Raw genomic sequence first — 23,920 nt, 5'->3', positions numbered from 1 at the left:
CTCCCCCAACTCGTGCTTTTCTCTGTTTCTCAAATAAATAAAATCTTTTAAAAAATTGTATTTAGTTTGTTGATTAATTTGATTAGAGTCAAGATTTTTACTGTACTGAATATCCCTATTCATGTACATGGTATATTCTTTCATTTGTTTAGATTTTGCTTCTTGATGTCTTTCAGTAGTTTAAAGACCTTCCTTGAAGGACTGGCCTTTGTTAGATTTATTCTTATGTTCCTTATATTTTTTTGTTGCTATGATTTTTTTCCCTGTTATATTTTTTATTGGCTGTTAATAGCACCTAAAAATACAGTTGAATTTTACATATTTACCTTATATCTAGCAACCTTACAAAATTCTCTTATTAATTCTAATAAACTGCCTTTTGATTCTATAGAATTTTCTACATAAGGAAGCATATCACCTGCAAAAATGACAGCTTTATTCATTCCTTTTTAATCTTTATCTTTTAAGTCTTTTTCTTATCTTAGTTAGATTAAGAATGTTCTCCTTTATTCCTAAATAAAAGTCTTTTTAAAAGTCATCACTGGAGGGCACCTGGGTGCCTCAGTCGTTAAGCGTCTGCCTTCGGCTCAGGTCATGATCCCAGGGTCCTGGGATCGAGTCCCACATCAGGCTCCCTGCTCGGCAAGAAGCCTGCTTCTCCCTCTCCCATTCCCCCTGCTTGTGTTCCTGCTCTCGCTATCTCTCTCTCTGTCAAATAAATAAATAAAATCTTAAAAAAAAAAAAAGTCATCACTGGATGTGGAATTATAATAAATGCTTTTTCTGTATTTATTGAAATAATCATTTGGTTCTTATTCTTTAATTTGTTCATATGTTTAATTACATTAAAATATCTTCTGTGTTGGGGTGCCTGGGTGGCTCAGTCGGTTGGGTGTCTGCCTTCAGCTCAGGTCATGATCCCGGGGTCCTAGGACTGAGCCGGGTGTTGGGCTCCCTGCTCAGTGGGGAGTCTGCTTCTCCCTCTCCCCTCTGCTTTTTCTCTCTCTCTCTCAAATAAATAAGTAAAATCTTTAAAAAAAAAATAAGTAAAATAAAATATCTTCTGTGTTGAAGTAATCTTGCCTTCCTGGGATAAGCTCAGGAAGGAATATATAAGATTAGACTGATCCAGTTTGGGAAAATGAGTCTAATAAACTACCTGGACCTGCTGTTTTCTTTATAGTAAGATTTTGAACTATTGATTCAACTTCAATATTGATTTTGGAACAATTAAATATTTCTATTTCTTTTTGAGTCAGTTTTAGTAATTTGTATTTTTCTTGGAATCTCTCCATTTCATCAACTTGGCATAAGGTTGTTCTTAATTTTTTTGTTATTTTCTCTACTTAATTTTATTTGTGTTTTCCTTGTTATATTTTTAATTGTTTAATCCCTCCTTTTTTCTTTCTTTTATATTTTATTTAATCAGTATTATTTCCTTTTTGTATTTTCTTTGGTTTCATTCTGTATTCTCTTTTTAACTTAAAAAGTTGGATACCAAGCTCATTAATTTTCAGGTTGTCTTCTTTTTCTAATATATGTATTTAGGGCTATAGGTTTTCTATAAATGCCAATTTTGCTGTATCCTATATATGTTGATATGTAGTAGATTATTTCTCATTTAGTTTCAAGTATTTAAATGTCTACACTGATTTGTTCCTTTATACATGAATATATAGAAAATACGGATTTTTCAGGGTGCCTGGCTGGCTTAGTCAGTGGACCATGCAACTCTTGACATCAGGGTTGTGAGTTCAAGCCCCACATTCAGTGTAGAGATTATGTAAAAATAAAATCTTAAAAAAAAAAGAAAGTATGGATTTTTCTAAATTTTTGCTACTGATTTCATACTTTATCTTTCTCTAGTCAATATTATATAGCAGACCACCTTCTATGGTCTTAAAAGTGTTCCATATCTATACTGTCCAATATGGTAATCACTAACTGTATCACTGAAGTATGGCTAGTGAGGATGAGGACCAAGTACTTACTTTTATTTAATTTTAATTAATTTAATTTAAACAGCCACATGCAGTTAGTTGCTACAGTATTGGGTGGTTCATGTTTATAGAATACCCATGCTGTGAACTTTGTTGAAACTTGCTTTATGTCCTAGTATATATTAGTATAAATATTCCACAAAAGCCTGAAAAGCATTTTATGTTTTCTAATTTTTGATACAGTGTGCTATATATATTTGCTGACCCAAGCTTATTTTTTAAAAAACAAAGAATGAATAATGAATGGGTTTATTTTAAAGACGAATAAATTAATATAAAGTACTTAAAGTTTGCACTTGCTGTCAAATCACTTTTTAAATTTTAATTCCACTATTGTTGACATATAGTGTTATATTAGTTTCAGGTGTACGATGTAGTGATTCAGCAATTCTCTATAGCTCAAGCTTACTAAATGCACTGTTCATGTTTTCCATACTCTGATTTCTGGACTGTTTGATCTACCAGATACTGATATCTGATAGATACTTTAAAATTCTGGTAGAGATTTTATTTTATTTTTTTTTAAAGATTTTATTTATTTATTTGACAGAGAGAGACACAGCGAGAGAGGGAACACAAGCAGGGGGAGTGGGAGAGGGAAAATCGATGCGGGGCTTGATCCCAGAACCCTGGGATCATGGCCTCAGCGGAAGGCAGATGCTTAACGACTGAGCCACCCAGGTGCCCCCTGGTAGAGATTTTAAAAGATGTCAGTGGATTTGTCAATTTCCCCCTGGTCTTCTGTCAAGCTCTTAGGAACTTTTGAGCTATGTTGTTAAATGCACACAAATGTGGACTTGTTACATCTTCCCAATGAACTGAGCCTTTTATTTCTGCGTAGTGAGCCTCTTTATCTTGAGTAATGTTTTTTGCTCCCAAGTCTATTTTGTTTGACATTAATATACATGCTTCATATTTCTTTCTTTTTTTTAAAGATTTTTTTTTTTATTTATTCATTTGAGAGAAAGAGAGAGTGCGAGTGAGAGCGCTGGTCAGGGGGAGGGAGAAGCAGGCTCCCTGCTGAGCAGGGTGCCTGACACGGGGCTCAATTCCAGGACTCCAGGATCATGACCTAAGCCAAAGGCAGATGCTTAGCCAACTGTGCCACCCAGGCACCCCTAGTTGCTTCATATTTCTTTTGCTGATTTAGTTTGTGGGTGTACTGAGCAGAAGTGGTTGGAGTAGGAGGCTTACTGATATCCACAAAATGAGTCATCTTTTTTTTTTTTTTTTAAAGATTTTATTTATTTATTTGAGAGCGAGAATGAGAGAGAGAGCATGAGAGGGGGGAGGGTCAGAGGGAGAAGCAGACTCCCTGCCGAGCAGGGAGCCCGATGCGGGACTTGATCCCGGGACTCCAGGATCATGACCTGAGCCGAAGGCAGTCGCTTAACCAACTGAGCCACCCAGGCGCCCAAAATGAGTCATCTTATCCATCTGATTTTTTAGCACTTCCTCTGCAGTGAATATTCAAATGGAACTGAATATACTTATACTCTGTGCCCATTCCAAAGGTCCAGACACATACTTCTTTGAAGTACCTGACTATCTGGACAAGATGTTAGCCACTGTCCATGAATTCATAAAATTCCGTATCTTTGGCATGTGCTGCAAGCCTCATGGGTGCTATCTGCTCTCCTATCTATCCATTCTATTAGAAGACAATAGAAGTTTCTTACTTCCTGTCTCTTCCAGAAGTCATGAGTGCCTTTCACGGACAAAATCTAAATCAGAACTCTGCTAAGAAGGGATTATAAGAATTGTAGTTCTATAGTTCTCACCCTTCCAGTCCCTGCAGTATGGAGAAGAGCTTAGAATAGTAGAGATAGACCTGAGCATGACAATGTTCAGCAGAAAGGGAAACCAACAGTTTCCAAATAGCTGACTCAAACATGATTAAAGGACCAGACAATTGCTTAGAAACCAAATACTTCTGAAATTGACTTTTTTCAGTGACTATAAATGCATGTGTATTTGTTTTCCTTAATGGGAATGATACTTCCCATCTGCCTTTTTTCTTAAAATATGTCAACATATTTTCTTACATTCTTATGATTAGGTATTTTTCTATAACATGATTTCAAATGGCTCCATATTTTGCATAATGTAGCTGTGACATAATTTATTTACAGTATCCTACAGTTAGGCATTTAGATTGTTTCCAGTTTGTCACTCTATAAATAATGTTATAATGAACTCTTTTGCAGATAAATACATATGCACAGTCCCAATAATTTCCTTAGTATAAATTCTTGGAAATGGAATTGTTTTATTAAAGGGTATATTTATTTTTAAATGTTTCCAACTCTAAGTATATAGTTTGCCTTCAAACAACATGGGTTTGAAATGTGCTGGTAATACTTATATGCAGAGTTTTGTTTTTTTTTTTTTAAAGATTTATCAGAGTGTGTGCATGTACAAGTGGGGGGAGGGGTAGGGAGAGAGGGAGAGAATCTTAAGCAGACTCAAGCAGGGCTCAGTCCCATGACCCTAAGATCATGACTGGAGCCAAAATCAAGAGTCAGGTGCTTAACCGACTGAGCCACCCAGGGGCCCTGAAGTTTTTTTTTTTATAATAGTACTGTAAATGTATTTTTTCTTCCTTCTGATTTTCTTAATTACGTTACCTTTTCTCTAACTTTATTGGAAGAATAGAGTATATAATACCTATGGCATACAAAATATGTGTTAATCAACTGCTATTATTATTGGTAAGGCTTCTGGCCAATAGTAGGCTATTAGTAGTTAATTTTTTGGAGAGTCAAAAGTTATATGTGGATTTTTGGCACCCCCAACCCCCCATGTTGTTCAAGGGTCAAGTAAGTGTATATATTTTTTAATCTTTGTAAGTTATGATAGCTAAAAAGTTTATCTCCTTTAATTAGCATTTCTCCAGTTACTAGCAAGACTGAACTTTTCCCTCTATGTCTATAAACCATTAGTATTTCTTCTTTTTATCAGTTACATATCTCTGTTTAGGCCTTTTCACATATATATGAACATATATGAAATATATATGTGTGTGTATATATTTACATACATGGGGTTTAATTTTTGCTGTATATATATATATATGCACACACACACAGTGTCTTAATCATGATGGCATTGTTCTTCTAGAGTCATCCATTGAATAGTTTATGGAATGCTTTTGTATTTAATATAAATAAACAGCCTGTTAAATGACTTACTTATTCCTTCCAAGACTCTGAAGTTGTAGGACCTGCATTATTCCTTGTAATCCTCTCCTCAAAGGTATTACTAACAGCAGAACAATCTGAGAGTCTGCATAGTAGTGCTCTGAAGTCTGCTGTGTATATTCATCTCATTGTAGCTCATATCTCTCTGTTCTTGCTCACTCTTAAGATATTCATTTTAATGAGTTAATAATTTGTTTTGTTTCCCCAACTCATTTTGTCCCTTTCTGTATAAACTCCCTTTTGTTGTGATGTTGGATGTCATTCTCAGTCATTCAGACAAATGTTTTCAGTCATTCTTCAAGTTTTTTTGTTCAAAAGAGATATAATAGTTTAAGAAAATATAATATATCCTTTTAATTTCAGTTGCCAAGAAACAGTTTCCTAGGTGTCATGTCTTCTCTCTATAATGGCTCAAATGTACTCATAGTTCATTTTCTTGTAAGGTTTAATTTTTTTTTTTACTGATTAAATAATTTATTATGCTGAAACACAGAAAATGACTTTATAGTAAAATTAAAATTAAATGGAAATTGATTATTTAAAAAATACTGTATAAGGGAAGCAAAATGAAGAAAGCTTAACTTTACCAAAAATTCCATATATGTGTGTGCATTTACTGTGAGGTTTAATTTTTGCTGGAAAGACGAAGTATAAATTTTTTTTCAAAGTTTACAATTAAGAAAATTAGAAATACATGCCCATAGCATTTCTAGTATGTTAAAATGATTCTTCTCCATATTTAAAGGTTTTGAAGATTCCTTTTCAACATATATAAATTCATAGCTGGGTGGCCAGCTTCCAGTGATGTAGAATACCACAAAGAAGGGAAAAGTGCCAGAAGTCTCTTTACTGAATATAAGATCCAGTAGGTAAAAAGGTGAAACAATATTATTTTTTGGTTCTATCCTTGTGAGCCATACATTTGTACCATCCATAGTAAAATGCTAATTCCTGTCTAGTTTGCTTCTAACCTGTTTTCTGCTTCTTCCCCTTTTAAAAATGTGCATAGTGCTCAGGGAATTGAAACTAAGTTTAGTTTAGCAAAACATATATAAGAGGGTAGAAATCTGGTGCTAAAAAAACTTGGAAAGCATTCCAAGGATTTTTGTTAATTGCTTAGGTGAAATATAGTTATGAACAATGAATCAAGCACGTAAGATTTGTTCTCAATAATACTGTGCATTTCAAAACTTTTTCAGTTATTTTATATTAAATTAATGTAAATATTTATTGGGTACCTACTGTGTGAGCTTCTTATAAGTATTTTCAAGAAGTATAAACATGAGTAAGACAGTCTCTGTTCTCCAGATATTTTTAGTCTGTGTTTTCAATTTTGACCTTTTTTATAGAAATTGAACTTTTTCTAAATAGTTTTTTAACAGTGTTATTGAGCTATAATTATATACTATACAGTTCAGCCATTTAAAGTGTACAGCTCAGAGGCTTTTAGCGTATTCAGTTATGCATTCATCACCCAATTTTAGAACATTTCATTAGCCCCCAAAAGAAAACGTACACCACCTAGACATCACCTCCTAAACCCCTCCCACTCTCCGGTCCTAGGCAACCACTCATCTACTTTCTGTTTCTATAGATTTGCCTATTTGGGGAGTTTCATATAAATAGAATCGTACAGTATGTGATCTTTTCTGACTGGCTTCTTTAACATTGTGTTTTCAACATTCATCCATGTTGTAGCATATATTGATTCTGCATTTCTTTTTATTGTTAAATAATATTTCATTGTATGGACATACCATATTTTTTTATCCATTTATCAGTTGGTAGATATCTGGGTTGTAGCTTATCTAAATGCCTATTTTTATATGTCAGTATTTATTAGCATAAATATTAGATTGATAGTTATGATAGGTTTCAGATAAGAAGCCTTTCTTAACTTTAGATGAAATGCAAACTAATGTCTATATATTTATAAACATTTAACATATTCATTCTATTTTTTATTCATTCTATTTAATAAAAAATTATTTCTGTGTTTTTAAAAGATTTCTTATCAAAAAGGAATACCTAATATTCCTTTTTGCCTGCACTGTAATGAGACTTCTTCCCATAAACCATTTCATTTTTTTATAGTCATGATTCAGATATTTGTTTTATTTTAGAGCATACTTATATTACATTAACTATATAATTTCCCCCTCCCCTTTTTTTAAAGATTTTATTTATTTATTTGACAGAGAGAGAGCGAGAGAGGGAGGAGCAGCAGAGGGAGAGGGAGAAGCAGGCTCCCTGCTCTATCCCAGGACCCTGGGACCATAACCTGAGCCAGAGGCAGATGCTTAACCCACTGAGCCACCCAGGCGCCCCTATAATTTCCCTTTTCTTCATTAAGTCCATATGTAGCTCTCCAAAGTCTTAAGGATATAAACTAAAAGTTTGGAGTTATCTGTCTCATTCACACCTAGTACACAAAGGTAGACTAGGAAAGGATAATCATATACAAACATCTACTGAAGTCTTTTTTCTTTCTCTCACCCCCAATATTCACTCTTTCAGAGATCCTTACAGATCTTACAGATCTGTGCTTGTCTTAGTCTGTTGGTCTGTCCCCTTACCACCTTCCCAACCTGTTCCATCCATACCATACTCCTTCCTCAGACATGCCAAACACATTCTCCTACTTTATTTCCTTTTTGTTTTCTTCTTTGACCCAATGTTTTGCTTAGAAGTGTGCTGTTTAGTTTCCACGTATTTGTCAATCTTCTCATTTTCCTCTTGTTGATTTCTAGTTTCATACCATTGTGGTCAGAGAAAATAGTTGCCATCATTTCAGTGTTCTTAAACTTGCTAAGATTTGTTTTGTGACCTATCATACGAGTTGTCTTGGAGAATGTACCGTGTGCATTTGAAAAGAGTGTGTATTCTGCGGGCGCCTGGGTGGCTCAGTTGGTTAAGCGACTGCCTTCGGCTCAGGTCATGATCCTGGAGTCCCTGGATTGAGTCCCGCATCGGGCTCCCTGCTCGGTGGGGAGTCTGCTTCTCCCTCTGACCCTCCCCCCTCTCATGTGCTTGCTCTCTCTCATTCTCTCTCTCTCAAATAAATAAATAAATAAATAAAATATTTAAAAAAAGAATGTGTATTCTGCTGCTGTTGGATGAAATGTTCTATATATGTTTATTGAGTCCTTTTGTTCTAAAGTGTGTTCTATTTCAATATCTGCTCTTGTTTTTCTGTATGGATGATCTATCCGTTGCTGATAGTGGAATATTGAAGTCCCCTACAATGATCTTATTGTTATCTATTTCTCCTTAAGATCTGTAACTATTTGCTTAATATGTTTTGGTGCTTGGCTCTTGGGAACATATATATTTATGATCTGATATACTGTCCTTTTTATCATTATATACTGACCTTCTTTGTCTCTTGTTAACCTTTTTGGACTTGAAGTCTTTTTGTCTGATGTAAGCATGGCTATTCCCACCTTCTTTTTGTTTCCATTTGCTTGGAATAGCATCTACTATTCTTTCACTTTGAGCTGGGGTGTGTCTTTAGAGCTAAAAGGAATCTCCTGTAGGCAGCATATAGTTGGGTCTTATTTTGTTGTTGTTTTTGTTTTTTAATCCATCTAGCCATTTTGTGCCTTTTATTTGGTGAGTTCAATTCATTTACATTATAGATATACAAGGATTTACTATGGCTATTTTATCTTTTGCCTTCTGGTTATTTTTCTCTCCACTGTTTCTTCTTCCTTCTGTTTCTGTCTACCTTTATAAGTTGGTGGTTTTCCATGGTGCTCTGCTCAGTCTTCTGTTTTTTTATGTTTCATATCACTGCTTTACATTTTGCTATGTGCTTACCATGAGGTTTACATAAAACATTTCATAGATAAGGAAGTCTTTTCTTAGCTCATAGCAATTTATCTTCATTCACCTATAGAAGTTCCATCCCTTTACTCTTCCTCTTATTTTTGATGTCAAAAAAAAATTTTTTTTTTAAGATTTATTTATTTATTTGAAAGAGCGAGAATGAGAGAGAGTACATGAGAAGGGGGAGGGTCAGAGGGAGAAGCAGGCTCCCCGCTGAGCCGGGAGCCCGATGCGGGACTCGATCCCAGGACTCCAGGATCTTGACCTGAGCCGAAGGCAGTTGCTTAACCAACTGAGCCACCCAGGCGCCCGATGTCAAAAAATTTTTTATGCTGATTTCATTACCAAGCTCTACACCAAATGTGGGACTTGAACTCATGACCCCCAAGATTAAGAGTCTCCTGCTCTACCAACTGAGCCAGCCAGGCACCCTACCTGAGTCACTTCTAGATTCCTATCTTCTAGCTTGTTAATTCTCTCTTCCATCTGATCTCTATTTCCAGTGCATTCTAACTCATTCTTCATTTCATTTACTGAGTTCACCAGCTCCAGAATTGCTGTTTTTTTTTTTTTTTTTTTTTTTAAGAATTTCAGTCTCTTGGGGCGCCTGGGTGGCTCAGATGGTTAAGTGTCTGCCTTCGGCTGGGGTCATGATCCCGGCATTGGGCTCCCTGCTCAGAGGGGGGCCTGCTTCTCCCCCTGCTCATGCTCTCTCTCTCTCTCTGTATCTCTGTGTCTCGAATGAATAAATGAAAAAAATCTTAAAAAAAAAAAAAGAATTTCAGTCTCTTTGGTAAAGTACTCCTTCTGTTCATTAATTTTTTTTCAAAGATTTTATTTATTTTTTGGAGAGAGAGGGAGAACACAGAGAGAGAGTGAGAGGGAGAAGCAGACTCTTTGCCAAGCAGGGAGCCCGAAGCAGGCCTCGATCCCAGGACCCTGAGATCATGTCCTGAGCTGAAGGCAGACGCTTTAACTGACTAAGCCACCCAGGTGCCCCTGTTCATTAATTTTATTTCTGAGATCATTATATTGCCTTTCTGAGTTTTCTTGTAGCTCATTGAATTTCTTCATAACAGCAATTTTTTTTTTAGATTTTTTTTTTTTATTTATTTATTTGACAGAGAGACACAGTGAGAGAGGCAACACAAGCAGGGGGAATGGGAGAGGGAGAAGCAGGCTTCCCGCCGAGCAGGGAGCCTGATGCGGGGCTCGACCCCAGGACCCTAGGATCATGACCTGAGCCGAAGGCAGACGCTTAACGACTGAGCCACCCAGGTGCCCCCATAACAGCAATTTTTTAAAGAGATTTATTTATTTTATTTGAGAGAGAGAGAGCAAGCACGAGTTGGGGGAGCGGCAGAGGGAGAGAATCTTCAAGCCGGCTCCTCTCTGAGCATGGACCCCTTTGCGGGGCTGGATTCAGGGCTTGATCCGACCCATGAGATCATGACCTGAGCTGAAACCAAGAGTTGGACACTTAACCGACTGAGCCTCCTGTAGGCACCTCTGTAACAGCAATTTTGAATTCTTTATCAGATCACAGTATTCCTTATCTTTGGGTTTGGTTGCTGGAAAATTGTCATTTTCTTCCTATAATACCATATTACCATGACTTTTTCCTGCTGTTTGATGAAAACTGCCTCTGCTACCACATTTGAAGTTACAAATATCTCTCTTATTTAGGCAAGGTTTTGTTTGCTTTGATTCTTATATTTCAAAAGGTTTGGTAATTAGGAGTCTTCCTTTGTTTTCCAGAAGGTGGCACTATAGCACAAGTTTTTGGTTTCCCTTACTGGAGCTTTTTTATATTTACATATATGTAAAGCTGGCTGGGGGGTGGGGCGCGGAGAGTGGGTGGCGTTAGAGTTGGGGGAGGTACATAACACTTGGGATTTTGGGTGTGCCCATAAGCTGGAGGCCAGCCCAGTAGGGACTCCTTGAACGGAGGAGGTGGGGTCCCAGAGGTCCCTGGGTGGTTCTTTTGCTAGAACCCTGAAACAGACAACAGGAGACATTTTCCTTGTTCTACTTCTCTTTCCTTTCCCTCCACCCATTCACTGCAGTCTTACCTCAGAGAGAGGAAAGGTCCCTCTGGTGGTGGAATGCAGAACCAGCTTGGCAGACCCCCACTCACTGCCTTTACCCTCCACCTCTTTAAAGGCTTGTGCCTGGCCCCAGCTACTCTACTTGATGCTGGAGGCTCTACAGCCCTAGGCACCATTGCCTCTTCCCTCTCCCTGCAGCCTCCTCTGTGGTCCAGTCCACCCACTTTTGGTGCACAGATGTGTGGTTCTCTTGGGTGTCCTAGTAAGCTGTGGAAAGGCCCTTTCTTTCTTTCCTTTTTTTTTTTTTTTGTTATAGATGTCCAATTAGTTGTAAATCAAAGAGGAGAGGAAAAAGAAAGGACTCATGTCACCATGATGTTGATGTCATTCTCCTCATATTATCTTTTAAATATTTGTAGGATCTGTAGTGATACCCCTTTTTCATATCTGAAACTGGTGATTTGTGACTTTTTTCTCTTATTTTCTTTCATTAGTCTTAGATTATTAAATCATTCTTGTTGATCTCTATTTCCAGTTCATTGGTTTCTGACATCTTTATTACTTCCTACTTTTTCTTTTCTTTGCGTTTAATGTTATTCTTTTTCTCACTTAAGATGAATATTAGATTATGCCTTTTCAGACATCTTTTCTACTAAATACATTTCAAGGTATAAAAGCAAGTTTCTGTTATGTCATATTTTCACTATTTCTGTATAAATAAGATACTACACTCCAACCTACTGATTCTAACATTTATACAGAAAAAGTCAAAATAGCCACAACTGATAATAATTAGAAGATAGGATACAGGTTTCCCCTACTATATGTAATGACTTTTCATAAAGCTATTTTGATGAAGATAGTGTATAGTGTTGCTGATGAATGGATCAGATTCATTAGATTATTTAGTTTACAGTATTTTCTAATTTCCATTATATTTTCTTTTATCCATTGGTTATTTATAAATTTACTGCTTAATTTCAAAATATTAAGAATTTTCTAAATATATACTTGCTATTGATTTTTAGTTTAATTTCTCCATTGTCAGAGAACATATTTTTTGCAGTATTTTAAAAATTTGAAATGTGCTGAGATCTGATATATGAATCAGTACATGGTCTATTTGGTGAATATCCCATATGAACTTTAAAAGAATGTATGGTTTTGCAGTTAGTAGATGTCAACTTGGTCAGGTTGGCTAATGATACTGTTTAAATGTTATACATCTTTACTTACTTTCTGTCTGAAATTTTAGACAATAGAGAAAAATTCCGAAAGATAAAATGTACCAAAAAATTTCTGAAGAAGAAATACAAAACTTTATTTGTACTAATGTAACTATTACATCATAAGTATTAATGAAATTGAGGTAACAGTTAAAAATCATCTCACAAAGAAAAGAGCAGGCCCAGATGGTTTTGTAGGCAAGATCTATCAAAATTTCAAAGAACCGTTCACCCTAATTTTTTGTTACAAACTCTTTTTGAAGATAGAAAGGAAAGCACTGCTAATTACTTTTATAAAGTAATGTAACTGAATATTAAACTAGCCAAAGACAAAATGAGAATACTCAATTCATTGGTGAATATAGATGCACAATTCCTAAACAAGACTTTACCAAACTGCATCAATAGTATATAAATAAGATATTATACCCTGAAAATACTAGGTTTATGCAAAAATGTAAAGATATATTACTCACTACATTAACAGAGTAGAGGTGGAAAACCAGGTGATCATCTCAACAGATACAAAAAAGACATTTGATAAAATTCATTTTCCATTTATGATTTTTGAAAACTCATAGTAAACCAGTAGAGAAGTTCCTTAATAAGATAAAGTTATCTACCAAAGCAAACCAAACTATAACAAATATGAACTCAAATATTGGAAGCAGTCCCATTAAAATCAGGAAGTTATGCTCACTAAAATCAGAAGTTGTGTCCAGTATTACCTTTGCTATTCAACATTGTATTGAATGTCCAATGATACATGAAAGGGAAAAGAAATACATAAGGATTAAAAAGGTAGAAATAAAACTTCATTATTTATAAAAATTATTTCTGTTTCTACATTAATAAAATCCAAAAGTATCTACTCAGAATTTATAGGGAATAGTAGTTTAACAAATGTTTCAATATGAGACTAATCTATTAAAGTCAGTTAATAGATTAACTGACTAGATTAATAGATTTAATAGATTTCTTTAACCAAGTGACAGCTATAAAACATGATTAAAAACATAACAATGAAACCAGTTATAATTAGCAATAAAATCTAATGTACCTAGCAATAAATGTAACAAACCTATTTTCCCAGTACCCCAAATTATAAAAACTTTTTTGAAGGGGATTAAGAGAGATATCTCATGTTTATGGGTTGGAAAACAATTTAACAAAATTGATTCCTTCCAAATTGATCCATAAATTTAATGTAACTTCAAAAAATTCAACTAACATATTGATTCCAGTATTTGTATGGAAAGGGTCAAAATCACCAAGACTGATAATAGAGGAATATGATCATACTATATAAAATGACTTTTTATAAAGCTGTTTGAGGGGCACCTGGGTGGCACAGTTGGTTAAGCGTCCAATTCTTGGTTTTGGCTCAGTTTGTGATCTCAGGTGGTGATCTCAGGGTCGTGATCTCAGGATTATGATATCAAGCTCCATGCTGGGCTCAGCGCTCTGCATGGAGTCTGTTTGAGACTCTTTCTCCCTCTCCTGCTGCTCTGTGCTTTCTCTCTCTAAAATAAAATCTTACAGAAAAAAATTGTTTTAAGATAGTATACTATCAGTGCTAATGTAGACAAATTATTGAATGGGTCAGAATCAAGAGATCAGAAGCAAAGTCATTATATGTGTGTACATATATGTGTATAAATGTATATATTTATATATATTTATGCATATATTATGTATGCATGTGTATAACTCTTATTTATGACAAAAATCACATGGCAGACTACTTGAGGAAAGGAGGCTTTGATAAGTTCTGAAAACTTAGTTACTCATATAAAAAAATCAAATTGGATTCCTATCTCACATCTTACACAAATAACGACTTCTTGTGGATTAAGAACTTAAATATCAAAAGCAAAGCTTAAAAACTAGAGGAATGTATATGAATGTATTTATATCTTGTATAAGGAATAATTTCTTAAACATGATATATAAAGTGCTAATCATAAAATAAATTATTAATAAAATCTATTACATTGAAATTAAGAATGACTGTTCATCAATAATAGCTTAAGGAAATTGAACAGGTAATCTCTAAACTAGGAGATTTTTGCCATACATATAACTAACAAAGGACTAGCATTCAAAATATATAAAGAACCACTGTAAATCAGTGAAAAAAAGACACACTTAACAGAAAATGAGCAAAAGGCATGTTCACCTCATTAGCATTTAGAGAAATGTATATCAAAACCATGCTGAGATACCACTCACTTATTTTATACCTGTGCAACGGACAAAAATTAAGAAGTCAGACAAAACCAAGTGTTGAAAGGATGTGGATCAATAGGATGTCTAAGAAATTGAGAGGAGTGGGTAGGGAGTGATAAATTGGTACAACCACTTAACAAAATTGCATCATGCTGAAATGTTGAATATTTAAAAACATTACAACCCAGAAATTCCATTTAGAGTGCCTGTTACATATATGTAGTTTGATGCAAATGATCTTAGAGAATTATTTCAGTCTGTAGAAAGTTGTGATATAGTTTTCAGCTCTGAAGATGTTTTTCTGTCCAAAATATTGTTTAACCCAGGTCTCTGATTCAGATCAGTTGTGTAATCAGATCCTAACTACATGACAGGCAAAGAGCTTTGTCAAAGAAAATGTATATTTGCCATCCTCAACAAAGGGCCTTTGTGCTGAGGCTAAAATTAGGTTGGCAGGTAGTACTGGAATCAAATATGAATGGATAATAATAAATGATAGTATTAATAGAAGTCAGTATTAATAATAATAGTATTATAAGTAATACTATTAGTGGAGGTCATTATTAAGCATGTACTAATTGTCAGGCTCTTTGGTTTTCATTTACTGAACACTATTTAATTGTCACAAAGCCTCTCTGATATAGGTACCATCCTTAAGCTCATTTTTCAGATAGATTATAGTGAGCCATTGGGAGGTTAAATCATTTCCACAACTTCATATATGTGTAAGTTGTGAAGCTGGGACTTAGACAAAGACTCTCTGACTCCAGCATTGAGATAAGGCAATATGGAAGGTGTCATCCTTTGGATATAAAATCAATTTTTCTTAACTTTGCTGAGAGAACAACTCTGATTCATGGCTATAGGCAATGGTCCTCTTGTCTCCAGATGCTTTGTACTGTTGTTCAGAAAGTATTGGTATATGTCTGTCTCCACTAACGAAAAACTGAAATTATATGTTAGATTTGCAATATTACAATAGTACTATCTTAAAGATGAACAGCAATATATAGAGAGAGACATAGTTATCAATGTGGTACAATTATATATAGGTGTATGTATGTATATATATATAAATTAATCTGAAGACCATTTAAAATTATGCCAAGAAATATGATTGCCTTGTTTTTCTCTAGTTATAAAACTTCTTATTAAGTACAGGCATACCTCATTTTATTGCATTTTGTTTTATTGCACTTCACAGATACTGTATTTTTAACAAATTGAAGGTCTGTGGCAACCCTGTGTTAAGCAAGTCTGTAGACACTTTTTCCAACAGCATTTGCTCCCTTTGTGCCTGTGTCACATTTTAGTAATTGTTGCAATATTTCATACTTCTGAGTTTGATGACTGTGAGGGGTTCAAGACTTCAGTGGAGGAAGTAACTGCTGATGTGGTGCAAAGAGCAAGAGAACTAGAATTTAGAAGTGGAGCCTGAAGATGGGACTGAGTTGCTGCAACCTCAGGATAAAACTTGAATGAGTGAGGAGTTGCTTCTTACAGATGAGCAAAGAAAGTGCCTTCTCGAGGTGGAATCAACCCCTGATGCAGATGCTGTGAAGACTGTGGAAATGACAACAGAGGATTTAGAACATGACATAAACTGAGTTGGTAAAGCAGCAGGAGGGTTTGAGAGAATTGACTCCAATTTTAAAAGAAGTTCTATGTGGGTAAAATGCTGTGAAACAGCAAGCATGCTACAGAGAAACCATTCACAAAAGGAAGAGTCAATCAATGCAGAAAATTTCATTACTGTCTTATTTTAGGGAGTTGCCACAGTCACCCCAGACTTCAGCACCCATCACCCTGATAGTCAGCAGCCATCAGCATTGAGGCAATACCCTCCAGCAAAAAGATTACAACTTGCTGAAAGCTCAGACGATGATTAGCATTTTTTAGCAATAAAGTAGTTTTAAGTTAAGGTATATATTTGGGGGGTTTTTTTGGACTTAATGCTATTGCACACTTAATAGACTATGGTGTCATATAAATATAACTTTTATAGGCCCTGGGAAACCAAAAAAACTCATGACTTGCTTTATGGGGGTGGTCTGGAACTGAATCCGCAGTATCTCCAAGGTATGCCTACAAACATAATAATGTCTATTTAAATATATTTTCAAAGATTTAAATTAAAGGTTATTTAAGAGCCCACTTTGTTCAAAATTAATACTATTAAGGGTTGATTTGAGGCTAGGTCATATATCTGATCTGAAGAATTAATTGGCGTATGTTTTGACTTTCTGTTCTTTTGACACAAAGCAAATGAGCCCATTTATGTGGTGTCCAAGAGTTATTTGATTTCCCTAAAGAGAGAGAATGTTATAGTAGAAAGGCCTGGGATGAAAGTTTAGATACCTGGGATCTAACCTCAAGTTGACAGTTACTAACTATGTGAACTCGGATCTATCGCTTACTAGTGGGCCTGCTCTTGGAAAAGTTACTTAACCCAATTCTTAATTTCCTCATGTGTCAGAAATACAGATAATAACGAATACCATGCTGGAATATTAAAAGGAATAAATAAATAGTAACACAAGAAAGCATCCATGGTAGATTGCCTGATACAGAAATTCTATATCCTTTTCTTGGGCAAGGTCGGTTACATCTTTGGCTTTTGTTTCCTAAGTCTGTAATAATACTAACAGCATTTATGATGTACCAGCCACTGTTCTAAGTGTGTTACTTGAATATACTAATTCACAACAACCTTACGAGGTAGACACAGAAAGGTTAAACAACCCGCTGAAGGTTACTCAGCTTAAACATGGGAAAGCCTTTATTCAAACCTCAGCGGTCTGGTTCCAGAGCCTTCTGTTTTTAACCACTACACTGTGCTTTCTTCTAAAGGAAGGGGTTGTAGGCTGTACCAGTAGTTTATTGTCTGTTCTGCTGCATAATAACCACAAACCTCAAGGGCATAGAACAATAGGCATTTAGTGATCACACATGTTGAAATAGTTGTTAGGCAACTGTTGGTCTTGGCTGAGCTCCCTCACATGGCTTGGGGTTGGTTTGCTGTGGGGCTTGTTTGGGACTGGGCTGTTTGCCTTTGCTCTAAGTGTCTCTCATCCTGCAGCAGACTAGTTTGGGAATATTCACATGGTGAATGGCAGAAGTGAAAGAGCAAAATGGAAAAACACAAGGGCTTTTCTAAGAAGCCTTTGCTGTGTCATGTCTGCTAAAGCGAATCACATGGCTGACCCCAGAGTCAAAGTGGGAGGACATTACAAAGGCGGTAGATATAAGAATGTGCCACTTGACACACTGAAGTTATTTTGTAATACACCACAAATGCCACAGTCTAGGGTTCTAAAATTCTTAAATATTAAGGATTAATTCTAAAAGTTGACCTCTGTCAAAACTGACATTTCTGACAATTAAATGGAAAACTTCTTTCCATCTTACATATGAAGAAACTAAGCATCAGTTTCAAAATGACTTAACAAGAGAACAAGATTTCTTTGTCTATATTATTGTTTTTACCTTTTGACCCTCTTTATCTATTTCTCCACCCTCAGCCCCCCAGTTCTGGCACCAGCAGCTGTTCTCTGTACCTATAAACTTGTTTTGTTTTTGTTTTTTTAATTCCACATATAAGAGACCAGGCAGTATTTATCTTTCTCTCTAGCACAATGCACTTGAGGTCCATCTATGGTTGTCACGAATGGCAAGATTTCATTATTTTTTTATGGCTGAGTAATAGTCCATTGTGTATGTAAATGTGTGTGTGTGTGTGTGGTTGTGTACATGCATGCATATATGCACGTACACACACACACACTAATTTCTCTATCCCTTCATTCATCAGTGGACGCTTAGATTGTTCTTAGGTTGTTTCCATATCTTGGCTATTGTAAATAATGCTATAATGAACATAGGGGTGCATGTATCTTTTTGAGTTAGTCTTTTCATTTTCTTCAGATGAATACCCAGAAGTGGAATTGCTGGATCACATAGTAATTTTATTTTTCATTTTTTCCATACTGTTTTCCACAGTGGTTTCACCAATTTACGTTTTCACCAACAGTGCACAAGGATTCCTTTTTCTCTGTGTCCTAACTAGCACTTGTTTCTTCTCTTTTTTATAATGGCCATTCTAACAGGTGTGAGGTGATATCTATTTGGTTTTGATTTGCATTTTTTGATGATTAATGATATTGAGCACCTTTTCATGTGTCTGTTGGCCGTTTGCATGTTTTCTGTAGAAAAAGGTCTATTCAGATACTCTGCCCACTTTTTAATTAGATTGTTTGGGTTTTTTTGCTATTTAGTTGTGTCAGTTCTTTATATTTTGGATATTAACCCTTTATCATTATATGATAATTCTTTACATACACACACACACACATTTCTGGAAAATAGGCAGAAACTTCTTCTAGGAATACTTAGCTCAGTCTATAATCCCAAGGTAGTGATGGTGATGATGGTGATGATAGCTAATCTTTTATGAGTTTACTATGTGCCAAGCACTGATTTCAGCACTTTACATATAGTAGCTCCCTTAATCTTTACAACAACCCTATTAATAGGTACTAGTAGTAGTTTACATTTTACAGATGAAGAGTTGAGAGATTTGGTAATTTCCCAGGGTCCCATAGCTTTTGTGTAAGATCTTCCCACCAAATAACTTTTTTAAAGTTGAATTATGTCTAGACCTCTTTGTTATGGATTTGAAGGATGTCTGTAATCTGGCCCTATCCAATTTAATTATCTGTAAATTCCATTGCTATGAGGTATAATTTTAGACATTTAAGAACCTAGGATTTTGTAGATGGCATGCATGTAATGAAGGGAGCTGAACTAGGTGCTGTAGAAATTTATTCCAATTTCAGAAATATGTAATTCTGAGTCCCTGTATGTATTTCCTCCCATGTATGTTCAGTTTTAAAAAATGTTGCAAGGATCCTTTATGTGAATAACTAAACTTATTTCTAGGGGATGAAGAAAGTATGAACTAAAGTCATTTTATTCCTGTGCTCCAAAAGTAGAATCCTTAGCTTTGATTTTCTTTCTCACTCTGCAAACAGATCTCTGCCCTGACTTGGGGCTATCTTGAGAATAAAATTCTGTTTGATTTGGTCACATAATCAGAAAGACGAGATATGAGTCTTTCTGAGACATAAGTGTTTCAGAAACATTTAATGATACTAATATATGTCATTAAAATGAGCATTTATAATTCCATTATGCCCCTGTTTCAGATATTTGAGAATTGAGAGGTACCTGTACATTTCTTGGTATTTTGAGATGATTAGCTAAATAAATTGCTATTTTATTCAACAGGTGGATTTTCAGAAAAGACATATGAATGGAGCTCAGAAGAGGAGGAGCCGGTGAAAAAGGCAGGACCAGTCCAAGTCCTCATTGTCAAAGATGACCATTCCTTTGAGTTAGATGAAACTGCACTAAATCGGATCCTTCTCTCAGAGGCTGTCAGGGACAAGGAGGTTGTTGCTGTATCTGTTGCTGGAGCATTTAGAAAAGGAAAATCATTCCTGATGGACTTCATGTTGAGATACATGTACAACCAGGTATGTAAAAAGTGCTTTAAAATGTTTTCTTGTTTCTGTGCTTTTGTCACTTTGTGTTTTTATTTAGTAGTGCTCAGTATTTCCAGTTCCATTATTACATACACTGTGGTATAGAGCCATTCCAACTTCAGTGCTTTGGGCACCAAACTCCATAGGCCACTTTTTTGGGGGGCCACTTTGCCACATGTCCCTTAGAATATAACTTATTTTTTTTATTCTTTTAGAAAGAGACACAGCATAGTGATATGATTATAAACTTTATGTTAGAGTATTTAAAATGTGTCAAATAACTTTTATTGTAACTTTTTTATTATAATAATTTTCTCCCCAACATTTATTATGGCAAATTTCAAGCATGCAGCAAAGTTAAAAGAATTTTACAGTGAAGACCTAACTACCTAGATTTTACCATTAACATTAATATTCTTGCATTATCACATGTGTCTTCAGCTATTCTTCCCTCTTTACACCCATCACTGCATCTGATTTTTTTATTCATTTCAAAGTAAATTGCTGACATTGGCACACTTCCTCAGAAATATTTCTACCTATATCATTATCATATATTTCAGTACTTAGTTGTTTTGTTTTAAAATTTACATTACAGTTACATGCACAAATCTTAAGTGTACATTTGCTTATTATTATTATTTTTTGAAAATGCATATGCCTACATGGGCCCAAGTTCTATCAAGTATATCTTGCTGTTACCCCAGAAAGTTCTCTCTTATCTTTTCCCACTTGATTCTCATCTTACCCCACCCCCAGAAGCAACCAACAGTGTCATAACATTTGAGACAACAGTGTGGCACAGAAATGAAACTTTAAGGGACTTAGGATAAACCAAGAGCAGAAGGATAACAGAGTCGAGGAACAGAAGGTTGGGAATGGAGAACATACCAGTATTTTTTTTTCCTACCCTTTTACCCATAGCAATTCTGTTGCAAATATGGATGTGGAGGCCAAATGGACACACTACTGTGTTATGTTTATACCATAATTATCCATTTGGGATTGATCTTTTATAGTTAGGGTATTTTTGAATAGTTTTGTAAATTTAACTTTAATATCTTCTATCTCTAGCTTCAGTTCAAACAAATAAAGAATAGAACTACCAAAATACTTTAGGCTTTAAAACCAAACAGAGCTCTTGCCATTCTGTGTTCCTAGCATATCACCATTAGTATGCTACTTAACATGGGTGGGAAAATTAAGTGAACAAAATTAGTTTCCATTCTTTGGAATTATACAGTTTTAGGCATATTCATAGTTTTAACTGTGAGATAAACATTAAAATTAAATGCTCAATAACACTTGTCATGTTGCTTGTGTTAAATAGCACTTGCCAGATTAAAGTGTAACAGATTTCTTATGTTTTTGTTTTTCTGCAACACTACTAGGTGCCTCTCCTCTTGCTTTTCACTCCCTCCTCCCCCAATACCAAAGTGTTTGTATGTGTTATTATTGTGTATATCCTGACATAATATCCTCTCTCTTATCTATATTTCTTTGCTTCTAGAATGCCCTCCCCAAGTTTGTGCTCCTGGAGAATTCCCAAACATCCTTCACATTTTAGCACAAACACCACCTCTCCTATTAAGTTTTACCTGACCAAGAGTTATTTCTTTTCCGATGCTTCTGTTTGTGCCTACTATACATGGCAACATAATGGTTTGTTAGCATGTCTGTCTTTTTTTTTTTATTAGGTTGTGAGTTTTCTCTGGTCTAGAATGGTATCTTTTTTTTTTTTTTAAGATTTTATTTATTTGACAGAGACACAGCGAAGAGGGAACATAAGCAGGAGGGGTGGGAGAGGGAGAAGAAGGCCTCCCGTGGAGCAGGGAGCCCGATGCGGGGCTCGATCTCAGGACCCTGGGATCATGACCCTAGCAGAAGGCAGATGCTTAACGACTGAACCACCCAGGCGGCCCTGGAATGATATCTTTGCATTCCCAGGACCTAGAATAAAATGTAGCAGATAGTGCTCCTTTGTAATAATATTTTAGATAAAGTAATTGTATCAATACAGTAGATACAAATCTGTTGTTTCCTTTTGACTATAGTTGGAGAGAGATACAAACCAGAATTGATGTGTGGAAAAAACTATACCACATAGCCAGTTCCCATATCACAGACTTTCTTAATTTATAGGAATCAGTCGACTGGGTTGGAGATTACAATGAACCATTGACTGGTTTTTCATGGAGAGGTGGGTCTGAACGAGAGACCACAGGAATCCAAATATGGAGTGAAGTCTTCCTTATCAATAAACCTGATGGCAAGAAGGTATGATGCAAACTTCATAAAGAAAATTGAGTTTCACTTGCAAGAGTTACCACTTTTCAGGATCCTCAAAAATAATCTTTTGAAAACTAATTTAAAAGGGAAGTGGGTAGCATCCTATTGCGCATTCCTGTTTCCCTTTCTGTTGATCAAGGTGGCAAAATCATAGGGACAGTAGAACAGCAGATCGATCAGCAAACTAACATCTACACTTTGTTTCAATACTGTTTCTGTTATGTTGGGTTACCAATGAAAATTGATCACTATAGTATTCAGCTAATATTTTTAGTTTCTGCGGCAATCATAACATATAAAAATATACCTATTAAGTATTCACTGATAATGGTTTGCTTTAGTTCTTGTGGTGTTCAATTTGTAGTACCCCTAATACTGCATCTGTTCTATAAAGTATCAATGATGTACTCTACTTGTCTGTAGGTTGCAGTGCTATTGATGGATACTCAGGGAACATTCGATAGTCAGTCAACTCTGAGAGATTCAGCTACAGTATTTGCGCTTAGCACAATGATCAGCTCAATACAGGTATGGAATAAAATAAATCCATTTTGATGGCTGTTTCTTTAACTAAAACTTATAAATATATGTGTCCCTACATACATGTGGTAGTAAGACAAACAGCAGAAACGGTAAATATGTTATTTGGCTCAATTAGCATACAAGTTCTTATGATTTCTGTAAGAATAGAATTGTTTTGGTTACTGTTACCTAATTTCTGTTCAGGTTTCAAACTGTCTATAGTCAGAAAAATTTGTATTATCTTATTGATAATATTTTCTGTTTAAAGCCTACAATAAACTCAATAATACTGTCTTATGATGTATACAGATAGATACATTGAAACTACCTATTATAAGTTACATTTACTGAAACAAGATTTATAAATGCGATTTTTTTTTACATAGCCAGTAGAAATATTTCTAAGTATAAAAACATATGTTTTCCCAGCTTTTTTTTTCTTTTTTAGAGAGAGAGAGAGAGAGAGTGAGAGGGTGTGTGATGTGGGGTGGGGGGTGTCTAGGAGGGGAGGGGCAAAGGAAGAGGGAGAGAGAGAATCCCAAGCAGGCTCCATGAGCAGGGAGCCTGATGTGAGGCTCAATCTCATGACCTGAGCCAAAATCAAGAGTCGGATGCTTAACCAACTGAGACACCCAGGTGGGCTTTTTTTTTTTTTTTTTTTTTAAGATGCTTTCCCAACTTTTAAAAATACTTAATAGACATTTAGATAAGTAAATGTCTTACAAAAATTTTTATCTTTGTGGCGCCTGGGTGGCTCAGTCAGTTGAGCCTCCTACTCCTGATTATGGCTCAGGTCATGATCTCAGGGTCCTGAGATCAAGCCCCACGTTGGGCCCTGTGCTTAGTGCAGGGTCTGCTTGGTATTCTCTCTCTCCCTCTTCCCAAACCCCTGCTCCTGTGCTCTCTAAATAAATAGATAAATAGATAAATAAAAAATAAATAAAAATCTTTTAAAAAATTTTATCTTCCCTTCCTTTTTTCTTTCTTTGTCTTTTTTAAGTATTGTTTTTGAAGTTATCGTAGGCTTTACAAATT

At 35.4% G+C, this 23,920-nt stretch overlaps 1 protein-coding gene across 1 annotated transcript in view; it reads left to right on the top strand.

The window, feature by feature from the left end:
• The window catches only part of ATL1 (atlastin GTPase 1), a 66,983-nt gene that overhangs the window by 10,183 nt on the left and 32,880 nt on the right, over positions 1 to 23,920 (top strand). Inside the window, exons 2-5 of the mRNA XM_044918068.1 lie at positions 19,818 to 20,065; positions 20,290 to 20,305; positions 22,224 to 22,351; positions 22,787 to 22,891. Coding sequence (XP_044774003.1) covers positions 19,818 to 20,065; positions 20,290 to 20,305; positions 22,224 to 22,351; positions 22,787 to 22,891 — 497 coding nt within the window. The remainder of the gene's footprint in view (positions 1 to 19,817; positions 20,066 to 20,289; positions 20,306 to 22,223; positions 22,352 to 22,786; positions 22,892 to 23,920) is intronic.

The sequence above is a fragment of the Neomonachus schauinslandi genome, chromosome 9, assembly GCF_002201575.2.
Source record: "Neomonachus schauinslandi chromosome 9, ASM220157v2, whole genome shotgun sequence".
Lineage (NCBI taxonomy): Eukaryota > Metazoa > Chordata > Mammalia > Carnivora > Phocidae > Neomonachus > Neomonachus schauinslandi.
Note: the sequence above shows the minus strand (reverse complement) of the source record. Positions and strands in the feature narration are given on the sequence as shown.